We start from the raw sequence: 18325 nt of genomic DNA, 5'->3' as shown, positions 1-18325 counted from the left end.
AAGTGCAGAAAAATTCACAAATAAGTGTATTTTTTTTTTTTTTTGGTTTTCAAAAATTTTATAAATGGGGAGGTGGAGGGGGGATTGGTGTGCTCTCAACTAACAGGCACAATGTAGGGGTATATGGCACACTTCCTGGGTGAGGGACACAACTAGAACTTAGACTTTCCCTAACAAATACAATCAATGTCACTTTATCGTCTATACCCTCAAATTAATTTGAAGTGAAAAAAATGGAATACGTTATTGTAACCAGCAGTAGATCAAGAAACAGAACAATACCAGTGCCCTAGAAGCCACCCTTATGTTTTCTCAGTCACTACGCCACTCAAAGATAACCAGTCTTCTAAGTCCTATTGTCATAAACTAATTTTGCCTGTTTTTTATCTATCTATCTATCTATATAAATAATCAGAGTGTGTACTGTTTTGGTCTGACTTCCTTCAGTGATGTGGCTGAATCTCACAGAAAACTCCATTCCTTCTCATTACTGTGTAGTATTATATTGTGGAACTATACCATAATTTATTTTTCTGTTCATCTGCTAATGTTATTTTGATTGGAATCACATATTTTTAGATTATATAAAGGAGGATTATTATATTTATGATAAAGAATTTTCTGTCTCATATAGAAAATTCCCATCAGTAGCATTTTCAAGTTTTCATCATGTAGAATTTACACATTTCTTGTTAATATTATTCTAAGATATTTGAGTGCCTTGTTGCTATAGTTATTTTTACTTTTTTTTAAACATTTTTTATTTTTAGAGACAGAGTCTCACTTTGTCACCCTTGGTAGAGTGCTGTGGCATTACAGCTCACAGCAACCTCCAGCTCTTGGGCTTGGGTGATTCTCTTGCCTCAGCCTCCCAAGTAGCTAGGACTACAGGCACCCGCCACAATGCCCAGCTATTTTTGTTGTAGTTGCCACTGCTGTTTTAGCTGACCGGGGTGGGTTTGAACCCGCCACCCTCAGGAGGTATATGGGGCCAGTGCCCTACCTACTGAGCCACAGGTGCTGCCCTATTTTTACTTTTAAAAAGGTAAAAGATGGGCCGGGCACTGTGGTTCACACCTGTAATCCTAGCACACTAGGAGGCTGAGGCGGGTGTATTGCTTGAGTTCAAGATCAATCTGAGCAAAAGCAAGACCCTGTCTCTACTAAAAATAGAAAAACTGAGGCAAGGGGATTGCTTGAGCCCAAGAATTGGAGGTTGTTATAGGCTATGATGCCACAGCACTCTATCCAGGTCAATAGCTAGAGACTCTGTCTCAAAAAAAAAAAGGTAAAAGATGGCAAGATATGGTGACTCATGCCTGTAATCCTAGCACTTTGGGATGCTGAGGTGGGAGGATCACTTGAGCTCAGCCTGGGCAATACTGAGACCCTATGGCTACAAAAAAAAAAAAAAAAAAAAACTTAGCCAGGCATGGTACTGCATACCTGCAGTCCTGCTTACTTGGGAGTCTGAGGCAGGAGACCACTCAAGCCCAGGAGTTGGAGGATACAGTGAGCTAGGATGACAACTGCACTTTAGCCCCAGCAACAAGGCCAAACCCTGTCTCAAAAATAATTTTCTTTTTGCTCTTTCCGCCATCCTGGGGCCTGTGGAGGTCTGCTGGGAACAGGACTTCTAAAAGGCAAATATGTCTGGAAGGCTGTGGTCCAAGGCCATTTTTGCTGGCTATAAGAGAGGTCTCCGGAACCAAAGAGAGCACACAGCTCTTCTTAAAATTGAAGGTGTTTATGCCCGAGATGAAACTGAATTCTATTTGGGCAAGAGATGTGCTTATGTATACAAAGCAAAGAACAACACAGTGACTCCTGGTGGCAAACCAAACAAAACCAGGGTAATCTGGGGAAAGATAACTCGAGCCCATGGAAACAGTGGTATGGTTCGTGCCAAATTCCGAAGCAACCTTCCTGCTAAGGCCATTGGACATAGAATCCATGTAATGCTGTACCCCTCAAGGATTTAAACTGATGAAAAGTAAATAAAAGTGGATTTATGCTGAGACAGAGCCTCAAGCTGTCACCCTGGGTAGAGTGCTATCGCATCACAGCTCACAGCAACCTCCAACTCCTACACTCAAGCGAGTCTCCTGCCTCCACCTCCCAAGTAGCTGGGACCACAGGTGCCTGCCACAACGCCTGGCTATTTTTTGGTTGCAGCCGTCATTGTTGTTTGGCGGGCCCAGGCTGGATTCGAACCCACCACTTTGGGTGTATGTGGCTGGCGCCTTAGCCACTTGAGCTACAGGTGCTGAGCCTGTATTTTATTTTATTTTTTATTTATTTATTTTGAGACAGAGCCTCAAGCTGTCCCCTGGGTAGAGGGCTGTGGCATCACAGCTCACAGCAATCTCCAACTCCTGGGCTCAAGTGATTCTCCTGCCTCTGCCTCCCAAATAGCTGGGACTACAGGTGCCCGCCACATTGCCTAGCCATTTTTTGGTTGCAGCCGTCATTGTTGTTAGGCAGGCCTGGCTGGATTGGAACCTGCCAGCTCAGGTGTATGTGGCTGGCACCTTAGCTGCTTGAGCTACAGACACTGAGCCTTTATTTTTTATTTTTATTTAATTTTTTATTTAGAGACAGAGTCTCACTTTGTCACCCTTGTCACCCTCAGTAGAACACTGTGGCATCACAGCTCACAGCAACCTCCAGCTCTTGGGCTTAGGCGATTCTCTAGCCTCAGCCTCCCGAGTAGCTGGGACTACAGGCACCCACCACAACACCCGGTTATCTTTTGTTGCAGTTTGGCCAGGGCCGGGTTCAACCTGCCACCCTCAGTATATGGGGTTGGAACTCTACTCACTGAGCCACGGGCGCCTTTCAGCTTTTTGTATTTTTAGTAGAGACAGCCTCTCTTGCTCAGGCTGGTCTTGAACTCCTGAACTCAAACAATCCTCCCACCTTAGCCTCTCAGAGTGCTGGGATTGCAGGCGTGAGCCATCAACTGGCCTCAGGAAGAATTTCTTAATCAGAGCAGTGAAAATCTAGGTAGAATCATTTTTCCTGGAAAATTTTAAAAAGAGATCGACTTCTAATTGGCTAGGTAGAGAAGTTGTAAAGTAAAAGGAAGAACTTTAGGTGATTCCAAACTCCAAGTCACCGTGCATTTGGGATTTATTGTCTCATGGAAAGATTGCACTGTGGGATGCTGGGATTGACTGAATTGTAATTTCTTTATTCTCATCTCCAGTTCCTACGTCTGTTTTCTTTCCCTGAAGGGTGTTCTGAACAAGCTATAGGAGATAGTAGGTGAAAGGCTTTAAAGCAGCAGTTCTCAATCTGTGGGTCATGACCTACAGGAACTGTATTAAAGGGCTGCGGCATTAGGAAGGTTGAGAACCTCTGCTTTAACGTAAGATCTAGTTGCCAGAGAGTTCAGACTTGGATGGGCAGGTATTTCCGTCCAATAAGCTGAAGCAGGAAAGGGGACCTTAGCTAGAGGTCTGGGCAGTGAGGATATCTCAAACACATAAAGCCTGGCTCCTGGGCCTTGACTGCTGATAAAGTTTCCTTCCTGCACAACCTGTGAGTAATCCATTCAAACACTATTCAGCAGGCCAAGTCTTTGAAAAATAGCACTCATCTTTCCTTTTATCAAGTGCAGGATTCACCCCTTCCTCCCCCATGAATCAGGCCCTCTTTTCTTGAAAGGAACACTGTGAGCATGAGCCTTGTTTTCATAATTTATGCTATTGGTCTTCATTCATTCTTTAAGTCAGATTGATGAATCATGGCAGATGTCCTGAGAGAAAGATTCTCTTAAGCCTCTGTGGGTACTCCCACCCCACTCTGTCTGCTTATTTAATTCCCCTTATACAACAGTTTGGAGGAACAGGACTCAGGAGTTCCTGGTCTCGGATACTCTCTAGCCTGAATCTTCTTAGAGCAAGAGTCTCACTCAAAGTCTCCTGCCTGTCCCTGAGAGATGGGTGCTGGTGAGAGAAGGGGGCTGGGAGGAGAGAATGCTGGAGGCAGGCTGGAGGCAGGCCACAGGCCCCATCACACTGCCTGTTCTTACTTGTGCTGACTCCACTTCACACTGAAGCCTTCCAAACCTTTTCTCCTTATGTCTAATGGACCTTGGGGAGCAAAGGCAACCTGGGGCTTCTCACAGCAGAGGTTCTTAACCTGCATCTCATGGAGTTGTGACGGGTTGAGAATGACTGGATAATGTATAAAGACTTGTTTGTAGCTTACCCCAGAGGAGAGTTCAAAGCTTGCACCAGGTATTCTCAGAGGGGTTTTGACTCAACAAAGCTAAGGATCATTACCTTGTAAGGCTTTCAGAGAATCGGGGATATAGCAAGCCAAGAAAATAGCATCAGAAATTAGAGAAAGAATGTATCAGGAAGCAAACTCAGAGTGGCTGAATGGTGCCACAGTATCTTTGGGTCCAAAATTCTCTCAGCTTAGGTGAGATTATCTCTGAAATGGAAGAGAGGAGGGCAGAGTAAGATGGTCTCAGGAAGGTTCAATCAGGCAGGGTAGGCAGGAGGTGCAGAGTCCAATTCTCCTCAAATCTGAAACAGCTCACAAATTCTTTTGCCAGTTTGGAAATTCCTGAGTAGCTTCTCTCTAACCTAAGAGCTCTTTGAGGTTAGAACCCAGGGAGGAACCAGGAAGTCTGAAGCCTTCATTTTATTTTTATTTATTTATTTTACTCTGATGTCAAGAATCAGTCCAATGAAGCCTCCATGTCTAATCATGAGAGGTTCCTTTTCTGGAAGTTGGGTATTTCTGTTCAGTCTATCTGAGCCTTGGAATATCTATCCCTTTCTACTGGTCCCTGAGGCAGATGCAGTAAAAACATTGAGAGAGGGAGGGGTGACGCCATATACTGAGGGTGGTGGGTTCACACCTGGCCCTGGCCGAACTGCAACAAAAGATAACCAGGCGTTATGGTGGGTGTCTGTTGTCCCAGCTACTTGGGAGGATGCGACAAGAGAATCACCTAAGCCCGGAGTTGGAGGTTGCTTTGAGCTGTGATACCACAGCACTCTACTGAGGGTGATAAAGTGAGACTCTGTCTCTACAAAAACAAACGAACAAACAAACAAACAAAAAAACATTGAGAGAGGGGACTGAGAAGAAAAACAAGCAAAAAATTTGGACTTCCTAAGCTCTGTGCCCATAACACAGTGGTTGCCATGCTGGCCCCATGCACCGAGGCTGGGGGGTTTGAAGCTGGCCACGACAGCTGAACAACAATGACTTTCTGCAACAGTAAGTGGCCAGGAGTTGTGGGTGTCCAAAGTCCCAGCTACTTGGGAGGCTGAGGCATGAGAATCACTTAAGCCCAATAATTTGAGGTTGCTGTGAGCTGTGACACCACAGCACTCTACTGAGGGTGACACAATGAGACTCTGTCTCAAAAAAATAAAAAAAATTCTGACTTCCTGAATCAGGTGCATTAGAGGTATTGAAAGAAGGTGAGGATCAACAGTGGACCCTAGGACTCCTGAAAGTTCTGAATGAGTGGGGTAGAAGATTTCATCTTTTTTATAGGTCATGTCCTGCCCCTGAAAGGCCCTGAGAGAGGGAGTTATAAAAGGATAAGAGTGAGTGTAAAAGTGTGGTGGAAAGTAGTTCTGAGTCCAAACACCATTCCTTTACAAACTCAGCTCTGTTCCATCAAGCAGCTTAATCAATGTGACCTTCAGTTCCATCAGCTAAGATGCCTGCCTACCTTAGAGTGTTGATGTGAGGATTAAATAAGAAAACATATTGGGCTCAGCGCCTGTGGCTCAAGTGGCTAAGGAGCCAGCCACGTACACCTAAGGTGGTGAGTTCAAATCCAGCCTAGGCCTGCCAAACAACAATGATGGCTGCAACTAAAAACTGGCCAGGCGTTGTTGCGGGCGCCTATGGTCCCAGCTACTTGGGAGGTGGAGGCAAGAGACTCGTTTGAGCCCAGGAGTTGGAGGTTGCTGTGAGCTGTGATGCCACAGCACTGTACCCAGGGGGACAGCTTGAGGCTCTGTGTCAAAAAAAAAAAAAAGAAAACATATTGGCATGGAACAGGCCCTCAGTAAATGTTATATTCTCTCTCTGTTACTGTCCCACCCTGGGCAGAGTCTCCACTGGATGGCCCCTGGATGGGTACCACAAATCCCTGCACATGCACGTGGCCACAGAGCTCATGTGTACATACTACTGTTGCTGTTCTTAGCTGCATTTGCACATTCTTTGGCATACGTGCACACACCAGTCTGTATAGTCACAACTGAGCTGAGAGCAGCCCTCTCAGACAGGTTAGATAAGGGACTGGCTTGCTAACGACCAGACAAAACTTTGGAAGTGCCCATCATAGGAGCCTTGACATGGTAGCGGGCTTACCCCTGGAGGTGTTCTGGGAAAGCTGTGACAGATGTCTAAGGGTGGTAGTGGAGAGTAACTGCACAGGAATTTCCCTGAGATTAAATACAGGGTTTGGGGGGTACTGTGTCCACTACTGCCTAGGAGACCCTGGTCTATGTGTAGGGTCATGGTATTTGGAGCTTTGTTTTTCTTTGCAGTAGTCGTTGGCCATGTGTGATTTCTAGCCGCATGTGAAGGTGGATAGTGCAGCTGAGGAATAGAATTTTAAAGACATTTAGTTTTAATTCAGTGAAAAATTAAAATACTTGATTTTGTTATTGGACATGTTTTATGTTTGGGACAACTTGGATGTGTGAATTTTTTCAACAGTGAATTTTGTGAGTTCTAAATATAAATTTTCCAGTGAAAATTTAGTGACTGAATTTTTTTTCTTGTTTTTTTTTTTTAGAGGCAGAGTCTCACTTTATCGCCAGAGGGTCGTGGGGTCACAGCTCACAGGAACCTCCAACTCCTGGGGTTAGGCGATTCTCTTGCCTCAGCCTCCCGAGTAGCTGGGACTACAGGTGCCCGCCACAACGCCCGGCTATTTTTGTTGCAATTTGGCCAGGGCTGGGTTTGAACCGGCTACTCTTGGTATATGAGGCCGGCGCCCTGCCCCCTGAGCCACAGGAGCCACCCGAGGGGACCAATTTCTCAAGAACATGTTGTCCACCCTCACTCTGCCAAGTTCACGGCGGGCGCTGGTCTGGCCCTGAAGTCCGGCTTTGCCTCCCTAAGTGGAGCCGGCTCTGCTCCCCTGTCAGGGAGTCTGAGCTGGGAATCTTCTAAAGAGTGGAGTCTCTTTAGCAAGGACAATGGCAGCGGGAATGGGGAATCAGCTGGAGAGCTCTCAAAGCTTGATGCTTGCAGAGGGTTTGGTGTAGGGATGGGTTGGGGCTCCAGAGATTGCGGGAAGCAAAGGATGCTGGGTGGACGCTGCTGCGGAGAGAGGGGAGAGAGGCTCGGCGGGCCTGGTCCTCTCCACCTCCCTCTGCACCTCCCACTCCACCTCCTGCTCCTCCCCATGTCACTCCTCTCCTCCAAGATGCTGAGACTGTCTCCCTGCCCCTCCAGCTTCTGACGTCTCTACTTTTGGGGCTTTGCTCCTCCCTCTACTTGAAACACCACTCAGCAAGTCAGGGACCTCTCTATCCAGGGGCAGCTTCCCGCTGGCTGCACTGAGCACAGAGCAAGGAGAAGCACCGAGCTGGTGGGGAGGAACCAGGGCATTAATTACTCCCACCTTCCCTCCAGCTCTCATTGCAGTGCCCTCCTCCCTGGTCTCTTCAAGACTAGTCCCTGCTGTTCCTGGGTCTCTCTCCCTTGACAACTGCATTTTTTGCTTTTGCTAAACATTTTTTTTTTTTTTTGCAGTTTTTTTGGTGGGGGCTGGGTTAGAACCTGCTGCCACCACCTCCGGCATATGGGCCAGTGCCCTACCCCTTTGAGCCACAGGCGCTGCCCTTGCTAAACATTTTCTTGGAGTTCCTTTCTGGCTTTCTCCAGGACATTAGGGATCTGTGACACTGGGATGGTAGGGAGATCCTATGGGAGAAACAGGAAGAAGGGAAAGAGCTGGGTGTCCTCGGTTGGTATTTCTGCACAGGAATCCCTAGGAATGTGGAGGATCTCTCCTTCTCCAGCTCAGAGATGGAGCGTGAAAGGGTGAGGACAGAGACAAAACTGGGGCTGGGAGTGCTATTCCCCCGAAGCACTGCCAGGCCTCCCTACCCTGTATGCCAGGCTGGGTGTTGGGCAAGGCCTCTGGGATACATGGTCTGTGGATGAGCAGTCAGAAAGGGGAAAAACACAGAAATGAGGGGAGGAAATAGACTGAAGTAAAGACAACTCCAGACAACAAGCTTAGTTTTGGTTGCTACTGGTGTGGCCTCTGGCAGCAGGTTTAATGGTCTGACAGATAAGGGAAGGTGGTGGAGGCTCATGCAGACACAGTTCCAGTGTGTGATCTGTCCCCATCTTCGCTGTTGCCTGAGAATGCTTGGCTCTAATTCCTTGAGCAAGGGGCAAGTGTGGGGGTGGGGATGGGTAGTAAAGATAAAAGGCAGACTGCCTGGTTGAGGAACAGAGACCCCAGAGGCAGATGGCACTTCTCAGCCGTACCTCTAAAATAATCTTATAACTATGCTTGGCAAATGATATTGGTTATTAAAAGATGTGTGTGTGAGGAAAGACTAGCAGCCTGGAGTCTTGGTTGTGTTTCTTGCTCTATGTGTGTGGGGGTGTGTGGGGGGAACGTGGAGGGGTGAAGGAAGGCTAAAGGAGGGTTTGCATCTGCAGCTCCCTAGGATCCTCAGAGAAGAGACAACAGACTGGAAGAGGAAGGCAGATTCTCTGGCACGAGGGATCCCTAGTTGCTGGCACTGTGTAGGCAGGAGGTGTGGGAGATCTGTGCTGCCTGGGACTAGTTATAGTCCAAGTAGCCTTGTCTCTGTTTGCCCCATTTTTATCTGAAGCTGACTTGGCTGGGGCACTAGTGTGGAAGGAAAGGTTAGAAAAGCTTGGCGGTGACCCGATTACCCCCAGAGTTTTTATCCCCAGAAGGCCGAGGTGCCACAAAGTCAAAGGTCACGTGATGTCTGACCCGGCCCTTGCCTTTGCTCCAGAGGGCAATCAGGCCAAAGCAGAGAGTCACAGAGGTGAGGAAGGGGAGGAAACCAACTGCCAGTACCATGGCCAGGCCTCTGCTATCCAGAAAGAAGGGCCCTGGGATCCCTGGCATGGTCATGTTGAGGTTGGAGAGGGTGCCGTTTGGTGGTCCAACTTGGATTACTTCCAGCCAGGTCCTCAGGGAGTCATTCCCAGCTACATTGCTGACTACACAGACATAGGCCCCTCTGTCCCGCAGCTGCACAGAGCGGATCTCCAGTGCTCCATCCTCTAGGACCCTTACTCTCCCAGCCCTTCCCAGCCAAGCCCCTTGAGGCCTCATCCATGAGACAGTGGGGGCTGGGTCTCCATCTCCAGAGCAGGAGAAAACTGCACGCCCCCCTTCTCCCACAATGACCCATCGAGGCCCCGACTTTCGGACCAGGGCTGGTTTGCAAGTGAAGTGCCCTGGAGGGAGGATGTCTGAAAACTCGCTCAGGCGCCTCCCCTGGACGTGCTGGGGGCCCGCACAGGCTGGGGGGGACGCGCCAAAGTCCAGGTGGTGGCGGAGCCGGAGCAGCCAGAGGAGGCGGCAGTCACAAGTTAGAGGGTTGCCAGATAGCCTGAGGGTGACCAGCTTGTTTGGAGAAGGGAAGGCTGTTTCCTCCAGTGTCTGAAGGGCATTATCTGCCACATCCAGGAAGTGGAAGGCGGTCAGGCCATGGAAGGCATGGGCAGCAATTGAGGTGAGGCATGCTCCAGACAGCCGTAGCTCCTGGAGCCGCACCAGGGAGCTGAGCCTATGGGCTGGAATGGCAGAGATGGGGTTCTGAGATAGGTCCAGGATCCTGAGGAAGCTGAGGTGGTGTAGTGCTTGGAAGGGCACTGAGCTCAAGTTGCAGCGGGTAATGGCCAGGCTGCTGAGGTTGAGCCCGACCAAGCTCCCAGGGTCCAGGGCTTCTAGAGTTGGCCAGTGGTGGATCTCCAGCTCCTTCAGTTGCCCCAGCCCCCGTAGTGCCCCAGCTGGCAGCCTCCCAATGTCCAGTTCTCGCAGCCTAAGGGCCACTAAGGCAGGGAGGTGGGTAAGGGCCAGGCCAGGCACTGTGCTGAGGTTGCAGCGCTCCAGGGTGAGTGCGCTCAGCTTGGCCAGCCCTGCAAAGGCTCCTGGAGTCACAAACACCAGGTGGTTGTCCCCAACTTCCAGCTGCTGGAGGCTGCCTAGATCCCCAAAAGCTCCATCGAGGAAGAGGACAATCTGGTTGAGGCGGAGGTCCAGCAGTGTCAGTGCAGACAGGCCTGAGAAGACCCCCGGCCCTAAGATTCTGAGCCGATTGCCCTGCAGTCTCAGGGTGAGTAGGTGCTGCAGGCCATAGAAGGCCCCAGGCTCCAGGGCGGACAGCTGGTTGTAGCTGAGGTCCAGTTCCCGGAGCAGGCCCAGGCGGGACAGCATCCCCCGCTGAAGGCCCCACAGGCGGTTTCTGCTCAGGTCTAGGAGCTCTGTGTCCAGTGGGAGTCCCCCAGGTACAGCCTCTAGTCGCCTGTGGGCACAGAGCACTGCCCGGGGCTGGGACGCACAGTCACACACAGTGGGGCAGCTGCCACTGCTCCCTCCAAGCAGGAGGAACAGGAAAAGGAGGGTGTACCATGGGGGCCAGGCCTGCTTCGGAGCTGCGGGTGCCTCCATTCTCCCTTCAGTCCTGGAACAGGTGATGACATGGGCCTTTTTGGAAAACGCTTCAGATGACAGTAACCCTGGACTTCCCTGGTCTTTCTTAGAGGGGAGAGGAATTCATTGGTCTGTTTCAGCATTATCACACATAGGGCACAGAACCAGGAAAAATTCTGATGCGCCACCTTCCTGGAGCTTCCGGGGTCTAACTGGTCAAGTGCTTACTAGCTCATGGAACCCCAGTCACACCTGATTTCTGTGGGGAAAGTTATTAAGGGACTAGGGAAAGGGATCATCCCAGAAGTAATTCTGAGTCTCCTTGTAATAGATTTTTCCCTGTCTGTGAGATCCAGGATACCTCAGGACCCTTCTCCCTGGTATCTGCTCTCCCCACAGTCTCCTTAGTCCCTCTCTACCCACTCTTATTCTCCCATTTTCTATACCATAGCTGTGCCTACAGCTCAGAAAGATCAGAGCTCCCTGTCGTGATTGGAGGGAGGTCTTCACCTGGACTAGTCACCCACCGCTGGGAAGCCTGCAGGCCTCGGCTCTGCTCCTCTCTCTGCCCTCCTTCAGCCTGACTCAGGGCCCGAGCCCTGCACTAACGAGTCCCACTGTCCCCAGAATGCCTGTGGGGACGACAGCAGGGCTCCACATTAGCCATGGCCCAGGAAGCAGGGGCACCTGCTGGGAAGCTGAGAATGTCTCCTAAGAGCCCAAAGGGCAACACTGCTCCCCTACAGATGAGACGGGTGTGTGAGGTACCCAAGGAGGCCATGTTCTGAGTTCTGCTTTTTGGTCCTCAGTCTCATGCTTCTCCTATATCCCTCCTTAATGTTTTTTAGTTTCTAGTCTAGTGTGTGAATCTGAGGGACAGTTCTTGACCCCGTTGACCTGAGCTGCCTGGGTAATTCTCAAGGGACACTTTGTGAACTAGGAAGGCATAGATAAGTGATGAGAGAGACCATCTGAGCAGATGCTTGTCGGGTGGGGAGGAAGGGAGCCCTTGGTTGGCAAAGTAGATGTGCGGGCACAGGCAGGGTACACAGCCTGGCAACTTAAAGTAGGTTCTGGGTACCAGGGTCTGGCAGTATCAGGAAGATGGAGACTATGATTACTGCTGCAAGTCATCTGCCGTGATAGAAAAGAAGGGGTCCTCTACGTGGTGAGAGCCCCTTGACTTACCCCACTTAATGCCAACAGGGGCCCCAAGACAGAGGATGTGTTGGAATTGGCAAAAAATGGCTAAGGAGACAGGAGCAGGAGCCAACAGACGCTCCCTGGAGGCAGCATGCCTGGTTTCCTTCTGAACTGCAGTGCAATCCTTGTCGGCTTTGGGCATTCCAGAGTCAGCCTCTGTGAGCCCTGCAGGCTCAGCTTTCTACTATATGCCCATTTTTTTTTTTTCCATGTGGAGCTTGGGAGAGGCATTTTAAGAGACAGTGATTTCTTCCTCCCTTTTCCTCACTCTACAGCCTCATCTAGAAGGAGCATTCTAACAGCTCTCTGATAGGCACTTTAGAGGATTGTCATAGTTGCAAAACTAAAGAAAGAGGCCAGTAGAGCAGAGGGATGCAGGAAACCGGTCTGAGGCTTGGGGATGAGAAAGAAAAATGTGGGGCAAAGGCTGCTGGCTTTTGCCCTTCTCCTGACCTAGAGGTCTCCATGGCAGGCTAAGGCTTCTTCAGCCAGGGCTGTGTCCCAGCCCTGTCACTCGCTGTGCTGTTCTGTTCTGGGAAGTCCACCTGACAGCTGGCTTTTCATCACTGCTGCTGAGGTTCCTGCTCATCCTTCTGCTCTGCGCTCAGCACAAGTGCAGTGGAGCATGTAACCCAGCTTCCTCCCTTCCTGCTCCTGTGAGTTTCCTCTTGGTCCCCAAAGCCTGCTCAGGGGACTCTGAGGCTAACCCTTTTATTTATAAGGTGGCTGATATAATCGTGAGCTTCCCTTGCCAACCCTCATGCCTATAGGGCTGGCTTCTGGCCACTTTGCAGGAAGAGACAGCTGTTGGAGCCACTTCTTTCTCCCCTTTCAGTGGGGATTCTCGAGGTCATTCCCTCAGGATAAGGAGCTCACTTTCTGTCTCTGTGGCAGTCCAAGACACATTTAAACCAGACACTTAAAACACATCTGATTGAAGGGTAGGACCTGTGGGGGTGGAGGGGACTCCTGGAGGAGAGATTTCTTGAACATCCACACTGACTGTGGGGAAAAACCCTTCTCAGAGGTAGAAGGAGGACTAGGGGGATGGAGGGAGGTCTCTTTAGAGTCCTTCCACTCAGGGGCACTTGGACATTTTAGTTTTCCCATCAAAGTCCTGTGGGATATGGATTGATGGTTGGTTGGTGGGAGTAGGGATGGGGCACAAACCTCCTTGCCTGAGTACGGACACTGGAGAATGTTATGGGAAAAGGCAGATGCAGCTTTGGGACACCGGGTAGGGGCACTTACCAGAGAAGCTGGAAGGTGGCATCAAGTTTGACACTGCAAAATAGCCGGGCGTTGTGGCAGGCGCCTGTAGTCCCAGCTACTCGGGAGGTTGAGGCAAGAGAATCACCTAAGCCCAGGAGTTGCAGGTTGCTGTGAGCTCTGACGCCACGGCACTCTACTGAGGGTGATAAAGTGAGACTCTGTCTCTAAAAAAAAAAAAGTTTGACACTGCATCTGTCCAGGGCTGGGGGCCCTGTCCCGTCTGAGCTGACTCTCTGGCCCCTGGATCCCCCATGTCTCCTCCTGCTGCCTGCCTGCAACTGCTGCTGCTGCGGCTGCTGCCAAGACTGAGGCAGAGGAAAGCGCCAGAAAGCATTTCTCCTCTCTCTCTCTCTCTCTCTCTTTAAACCAGAGGAGAATGAGTCTGCCGCAACCCTGTTGGTGCAAAATAAATAAATAAAGCAACCAGGGAGGGATGCAGCAAGCACCACTACAGGATAGTCAGCGAGGGAGTGGGTCAGAGGGGGCTCGGGTGCCAGGGAGGGGTCTAACGGATCTCTAACATCCCGTGCACTTCAGCCCCACACCGCCCCCCAGCTTGGGCTAGCCGCCTTCTAGGGGATTGTCTTTCGGGGCTTCCAGATGCAGGGCAGTTCTGTGCAGCCTCTAAATCTAAACCTCCTGTGGGCATCATTCATGGGACCGTTCTCAGCACACGGTGCCCCCTTTGGAGCTGAGTTTGGCTCTCCTTCCGTGGGGGTGAGGATCTGTTCACAAACCTCACTGGGGAAGTGCCCAGCCCTGGGAGAACCTAGTGGGGGGTAGAAACTGTGTCATGCCGATGGTTGCTGAGCTGGGAACCTGTCTCCACCCAAGAGTGGGGCTGGAGAGCAGGCGTGTAGGTGACCTTATTTAAGGCTCCCTCACCCCCACAACGTGCAACCTCTTGCCTTTAAAATCATTTTATAAAATAAAAAATGGCACAAATTGGGGTTTATGTTTACTCAGCTAACCCCCTCCCTCCCTATCATTGTCGCTTATCCCTCAGAGGAGGGTTCACAGCTGTTCATAAGGCCAAGAGACACACCGGGTCGAAATCGCAGGGGGGAAGCAGCCTCTCCACACTGGAGCCCCGGTGCCTCCCAGTCGCAGGGGTGCCACAGCACCTGCTTCCCTTCTCTACACAACCGGGGCTGGAGGGCAGGCCAGGAAAGTCCTCCCAGGATCTGTCCTTGACCTTCTGACTGCCCAGTGTCCAGCCATCTCTGCTTTTCTTGGGGCTTCTTGTGGAGAAGATAGCTGCAGCCAAGATGGAGTTTGGGCCACCACAGATCTAAGACTGGTGAACTGAAGCACCATGGAAACCTTCTGGAGTCCCTCAGGATTGGGACTTTTCCCTGAGGCCACTAGGCTTCTCTGAGCTATGACCCCCAGGATGAGAGATCATGTCAGATTAAATGTGTCTGTAGAAGTGCATACTTGCAGCTTGTCTCTGTGTGTGTTTCACCTGTATATGAATGTGTGTCTCTCATCAGGTTTGTTAACTCCTAAAGTCTATTTTTAAAGTGCACATAAGAGGTTTGAGTTCTAACTCTGTCTAGGAGGCCCTTGGCCCTCATTGTACCCTATTCTTACACCTGAATCCCATAAAACAATTATCCCTGGCCCCTCACCCCCCTCCCATCCAGTCTTTTTAGACCCCAGGAAAAGGGCAGGGTGCCTAGACATTTCCTTGGTGAGCTGGGAGAAAGGGGAAAGGCAGGGAGTCCAAAGCTTCAGGTTCATGTTATGTACAGGTCCTTCTGGCTCCAGCCACCAGTGTCTGAGCTTCCCCCCAGCCAAAGCCCATAGGGAAATGCAATGAGGTATTTCAAAGTCCTATTCTTAGCTTCTGAGCCCACAGTTGAGTTCTGTTTATCCAGAGTGTCCTGGATCTCTCCATTTTCTTGAGGACAACTTGGTCCCCCTAGAGGTCCTTGTATCCCATCCGCCCCTGGGAAATGAGACAGAACAAAGCTGAGGCTGGAGACGTGTTCACCCCAACCCTGGCTGTTGTCCCACTGTCAGGCAAGCCTATGAGCAGAAAAGCAGTTTCAGCAGCTGCTCACTCCCAGGGAGCAGACGGGACGCCCTCCTGGGTTTATGACAAAGACAAAGGCTGAAGCTGGGATGGGTCCAGGGAGGGGGCCAGCAGGCTGTAGGGAGAGGAGTCCATCCTTCAGATCACTTGGACAGCCCCTCAGGTGACTCGATTTCAGTGCTGAAGAGTTCCTTGTAGAGTGGGGGGAAAGCGGCTTGCACGGCGATGGGGTGGAGGTGCTGGAAGACGTGCAGCTCCTCCATGTGCTGGCTGCACAGGCTCCGGAGCGTCCCCTTGGGTGGTAGCTGGAGATGGGATAATGGCGAAGGAGGTCAATACTTCATCTCTCTCCCCAGAGCAGAGAGGCCCTCTCATCCTTCCTGGGCTAGGATAAGTCTTCCTCACTCCCCACTGCCCCCCACGCACACACTTGGCCCTTTCAGATTCTCCCAGTCCCACAGGTACAAGCATGCTTCGGGACGCCAGGGTGAAGGAAGCCCACCTGGTTCGGACTGAAGGTGCTCTGGGTGAAACCCCACATCACGTTCCTGCTCCTCCTGAAAGGAACCTTGTCAAATAGACTCACACACTTCATGCTTTTATTCTAGTGAACCTCTGCGACTCTGTCTGCTCCATCCTGTTGCACACCTTCTCCTTTCCCTCACCTGGATGAAAATAGCTCTTGCCTTTCCAGCTGTGGTTGGCTTGGCTAATTCTCACTCACCTTCAAGTATCACCTGTTCTGGGAGTATTTCCCTGACTTCCCTTTTCTTATGGACCCTTCCTTTGCTCTTGTAGCACTTATCGCACTGTGGGAAAAGATCCAATTTGTCTGCCTTCCCACCCAGGTTTAAGCTCCTTAGTGGGTCTCTCTCTCTGTATCTTCTGAACCCATCACAGTGCTTGGCACATGGCAAACAGACTTTCTAAGCAGGTACCCAACACTGCCAGCTCTCAGCCAGAGGGAAATGAAAAAGACACAGACACCCATGAGGAGACAGAGGTGAGGAGGAGACCTCACAGGGAAAGCTGAAAAAAACACTTATCTCCTTCAGTTTCCTATGTAACCACAAGCACCTCACCTCCCTCTCCCTAGCTTAGTGTCCTCAGAGGCTAGGGAAGAGCAGGCCCAGAGCGATCCCTCCATGTCTCCTGGCTCATTCTCTCCATCTCGACTGCTTTATTCTGAGGTTGTCTGGGTTACTACAATAGTTTCATTCATTTGTTCACTCAACAAATACTTGCTGAGAATTTATCTGAATTTGGGCTAGGCCCTGTGATGGGCTCTGGTGATTTATCCTTCAGTAAAATATAGTCTCTATCTTTATCAAATTTACATTCTGGTGAGAGAGCCAGGAAATAAATATATAATATGTCAGTAAGTTCTTCAAAGAAAACTAAAGCAGAGTGGCACCTGTGGCTCAGTGGGTAGGGCGCCGGCCCCATACACCAAGGGTGGTGGGTTCAAACGTGGCCCTGGCCAAACTGCAACAAAAAATAGCCAGGCGTTGTGGCAGGTGCCTTTAGTCCCAGCTACTCAGGGGGCTGAGACAAGAGAATCACCTAAGCCCAGGAGTTAGAGGTTGTTGTGAGCTGTGACATCATAGCACCTACTGAGGGTGACAAAGTGAGACTCTCTCTCTAAAAAAGAAAAGAAAAGAAAACTAAAACAAGGTGAGGGAGAGAGGGCTTTTTGCATGTGAGAGTGAACCTCTCCTGAACTGAAGGGATGGAACAAAACATTTGGAAAAGTTGGGGAAGAGCCTCCAGGGAGCTGTAAGAGCAGGTACAAAACCCTGAGATGCAGCTGGGCTTGATGTGCCCAAGGAACAGCAAGAAAGCCACTATACTTGGAATGGGGGGCAGTGGGAGACCAGGTGAGGAGAAGGCAGGGGTTGGCCATGACACAGACCCTGGACTTGATTCCCAGCATGATAGTCAGCTATAGGAGGGTTTGGAACAGGAGTTGGATGCAATGTGATTGCTCTTTTTTTTTTTTGTTGCGACAGAGCCTCAAGCTGTCCCCCTGGGTAGAGTGCTGTGGCATCCCAGCTCACAGCAACCTCCAACTCCTGGGCTCAAGCAAGTCTCCTGCCTCCGCCTCCCAAGTAGCTGGGACCACAGGTGCCCGCCACAATGCCTGGCTATTTTTTGGTTGCAGCCATCATTCAAACCTGCCACCTTAGGTGTATGTGGCTGGTGCCTTAGCCACTTGAGCCACAGGTGCCGAGCCTGATTGCTCTTTTTAAAAAGGGCTGTGGCAGAAGCCGAGTAGATGCTGTGTGACTGCCGGGGGGGGGGGGGCAAAGGCAGAGTGGAGGAGGCCTGTCCTACAGGCCAAGTGAGAGCTGAGAGCTGGTGGGTGGTAAAAGAGGAAGCGATGTGGAAAGTGGGTCCTACCAGATTTGCTTTCCAATTGCTCTACCCAGCTTCCAGTCTCTCCTTCACAGTTAACCCATAGTAGATTAAAGTCCAAGCTCCTTAGAGCAGAGACTGTTTAAGCCAGGAGTCCTCAGACTTTTTAAATAGGGGGCCAGTTCACTGTCCCTCAGACTGTTGGAGGGCTGGACTGTGGGTTGGCTACTAAGCAGGACAGGCAACGGCGGCAAGAACACCCGGCGGGCTGGATAAATGTCCTAGGTGAGCCGCCTGTGGCCCACGGGCCGTAGTTTGAGGACGCCTGGTTAGGCCATTCCTGTATTCTTAACACCTGGCACATAGCAAAGGCTTACTTGAATGATTACACAAATGGTTTCTTTACTCTGATTCCATAGTAAATTGCCTAAATAACAGTTCTGATTATATCATCTCTGTAGCTTTTGTGGCTCTCCATTTCTAGAAACAAAGCCTTAACTCTTAAATGGCATTGAAAGTCCTCTCTAATCTGCTCTGACCTAATTTTCAGCTTTATCTTCTGTTGCTCTTCTGCCCCTTCAACCCTAGCCCAGCTCCTGATCTTACTCTTTAGTCAGAATGTTCCATGAGTTGTTTTCCAAGTAGGTACAATTTGCCTCCTTATTTTTGCTGGAGTTGTTCTCTAAGCCTGGAAGGCCTACATCACCTCCATAAATGCCTATTAAAATCTTACATCTTTCAGCTTGGTGCCCATAGCTCAAGCAGCTAGAGCACCAGCCACATACATCAGAGCTGGTGGGTTTGAATCC

The 18325-nt window shown here is 50.3% G+C and overlaps 2 protein-coding genes and 1 pseudogene across 4 annotated transcripts in view; 1 reads left to right on the top strand and 2 right to left on the bottom strand.

The window, feature by feature from the left end:
• Positions 1-1591: 1591 nt before the first annotated feature.
• On the top strand, positions 1592-2011 carry LOC100966307 (annotated as a pseudogene). Its single transcript, XR_001161724.2, has one exon. The product of XR_001161724.2 is annotated as a 60S ribosomal protein L35a pseudogene (transcript).
• A 6039-nt stretch (positions 2012-8050) lies between these two features.
• LINGO4 (leucine rich repeat and Ig domain containing 4) lies at positions 8051-13163 on the bottom strand. The gene is made up of 2 exons (XM_003800361.3): positions 13103-13163; positions 8051-10679 (listed from the first exon to the last, which is right to left on the bottom strand). The coding sequence occupies exon 2, from the start codon at positions 10664-10666 to the stop codon at positions 8885-8887; it is 1782 nt and encodes a 593-aa protein (XP_003800409.1). The 5' UTR covers positions 10667-10679; positions 13103-13163; the 3' UTR covers positions 8051-8884.
• Positions 13164-15161: 1998 nt separating this feature from the next.
• RORC (RAR related orphan receptor C) overlaps positions 15162-18325 on the bottom strand; it is a 26831-nt gene continuing 23667 nt past the window's right edge. The window contains exons 11-12 of one of the 2 annotated variants that reach the window (XM_023519403.1): positions 15664-15718; positions 15238-15466 (exon numbers count right to left, since the gene is read on the bottom strand). In XM_023519403.1, coding sequence (XP_023375171.1) covers positions 15336-15466; positions 15664-15718 — 186 coding nt within the window. In that variant the 3' untranslated portion in view covers positions 15238-15335. Of the gene's footprint in view, positions 15467-15663; positions 15719-18325 lie in introns of both variants that reach the window. The other variant, XM_003800359.3, reaches the window with a different exon arrangement.

Source organism: Otolemur garnettii, unplaced genomic scaffold, assembly GCF_000181295.1.
Source record: "Otolemur garnettii isolate 467f Iridium unplaced genomic scaffold, OtoGar3 scaffold00174, whole genome shotgun sequence".
Classification (NCBI taxonomy): domain Eukaryota; kingdom Metazoa; phylum Chordata; class Mammalia; order Primates; family Galagidae; genus Otolemur; species Otolemur garnettii.
The sequence above is the reverse complement of the archived record's forward strand: the minus strand, read 5'-3'. Positions and strand labels throughout refer to the sequence as shown.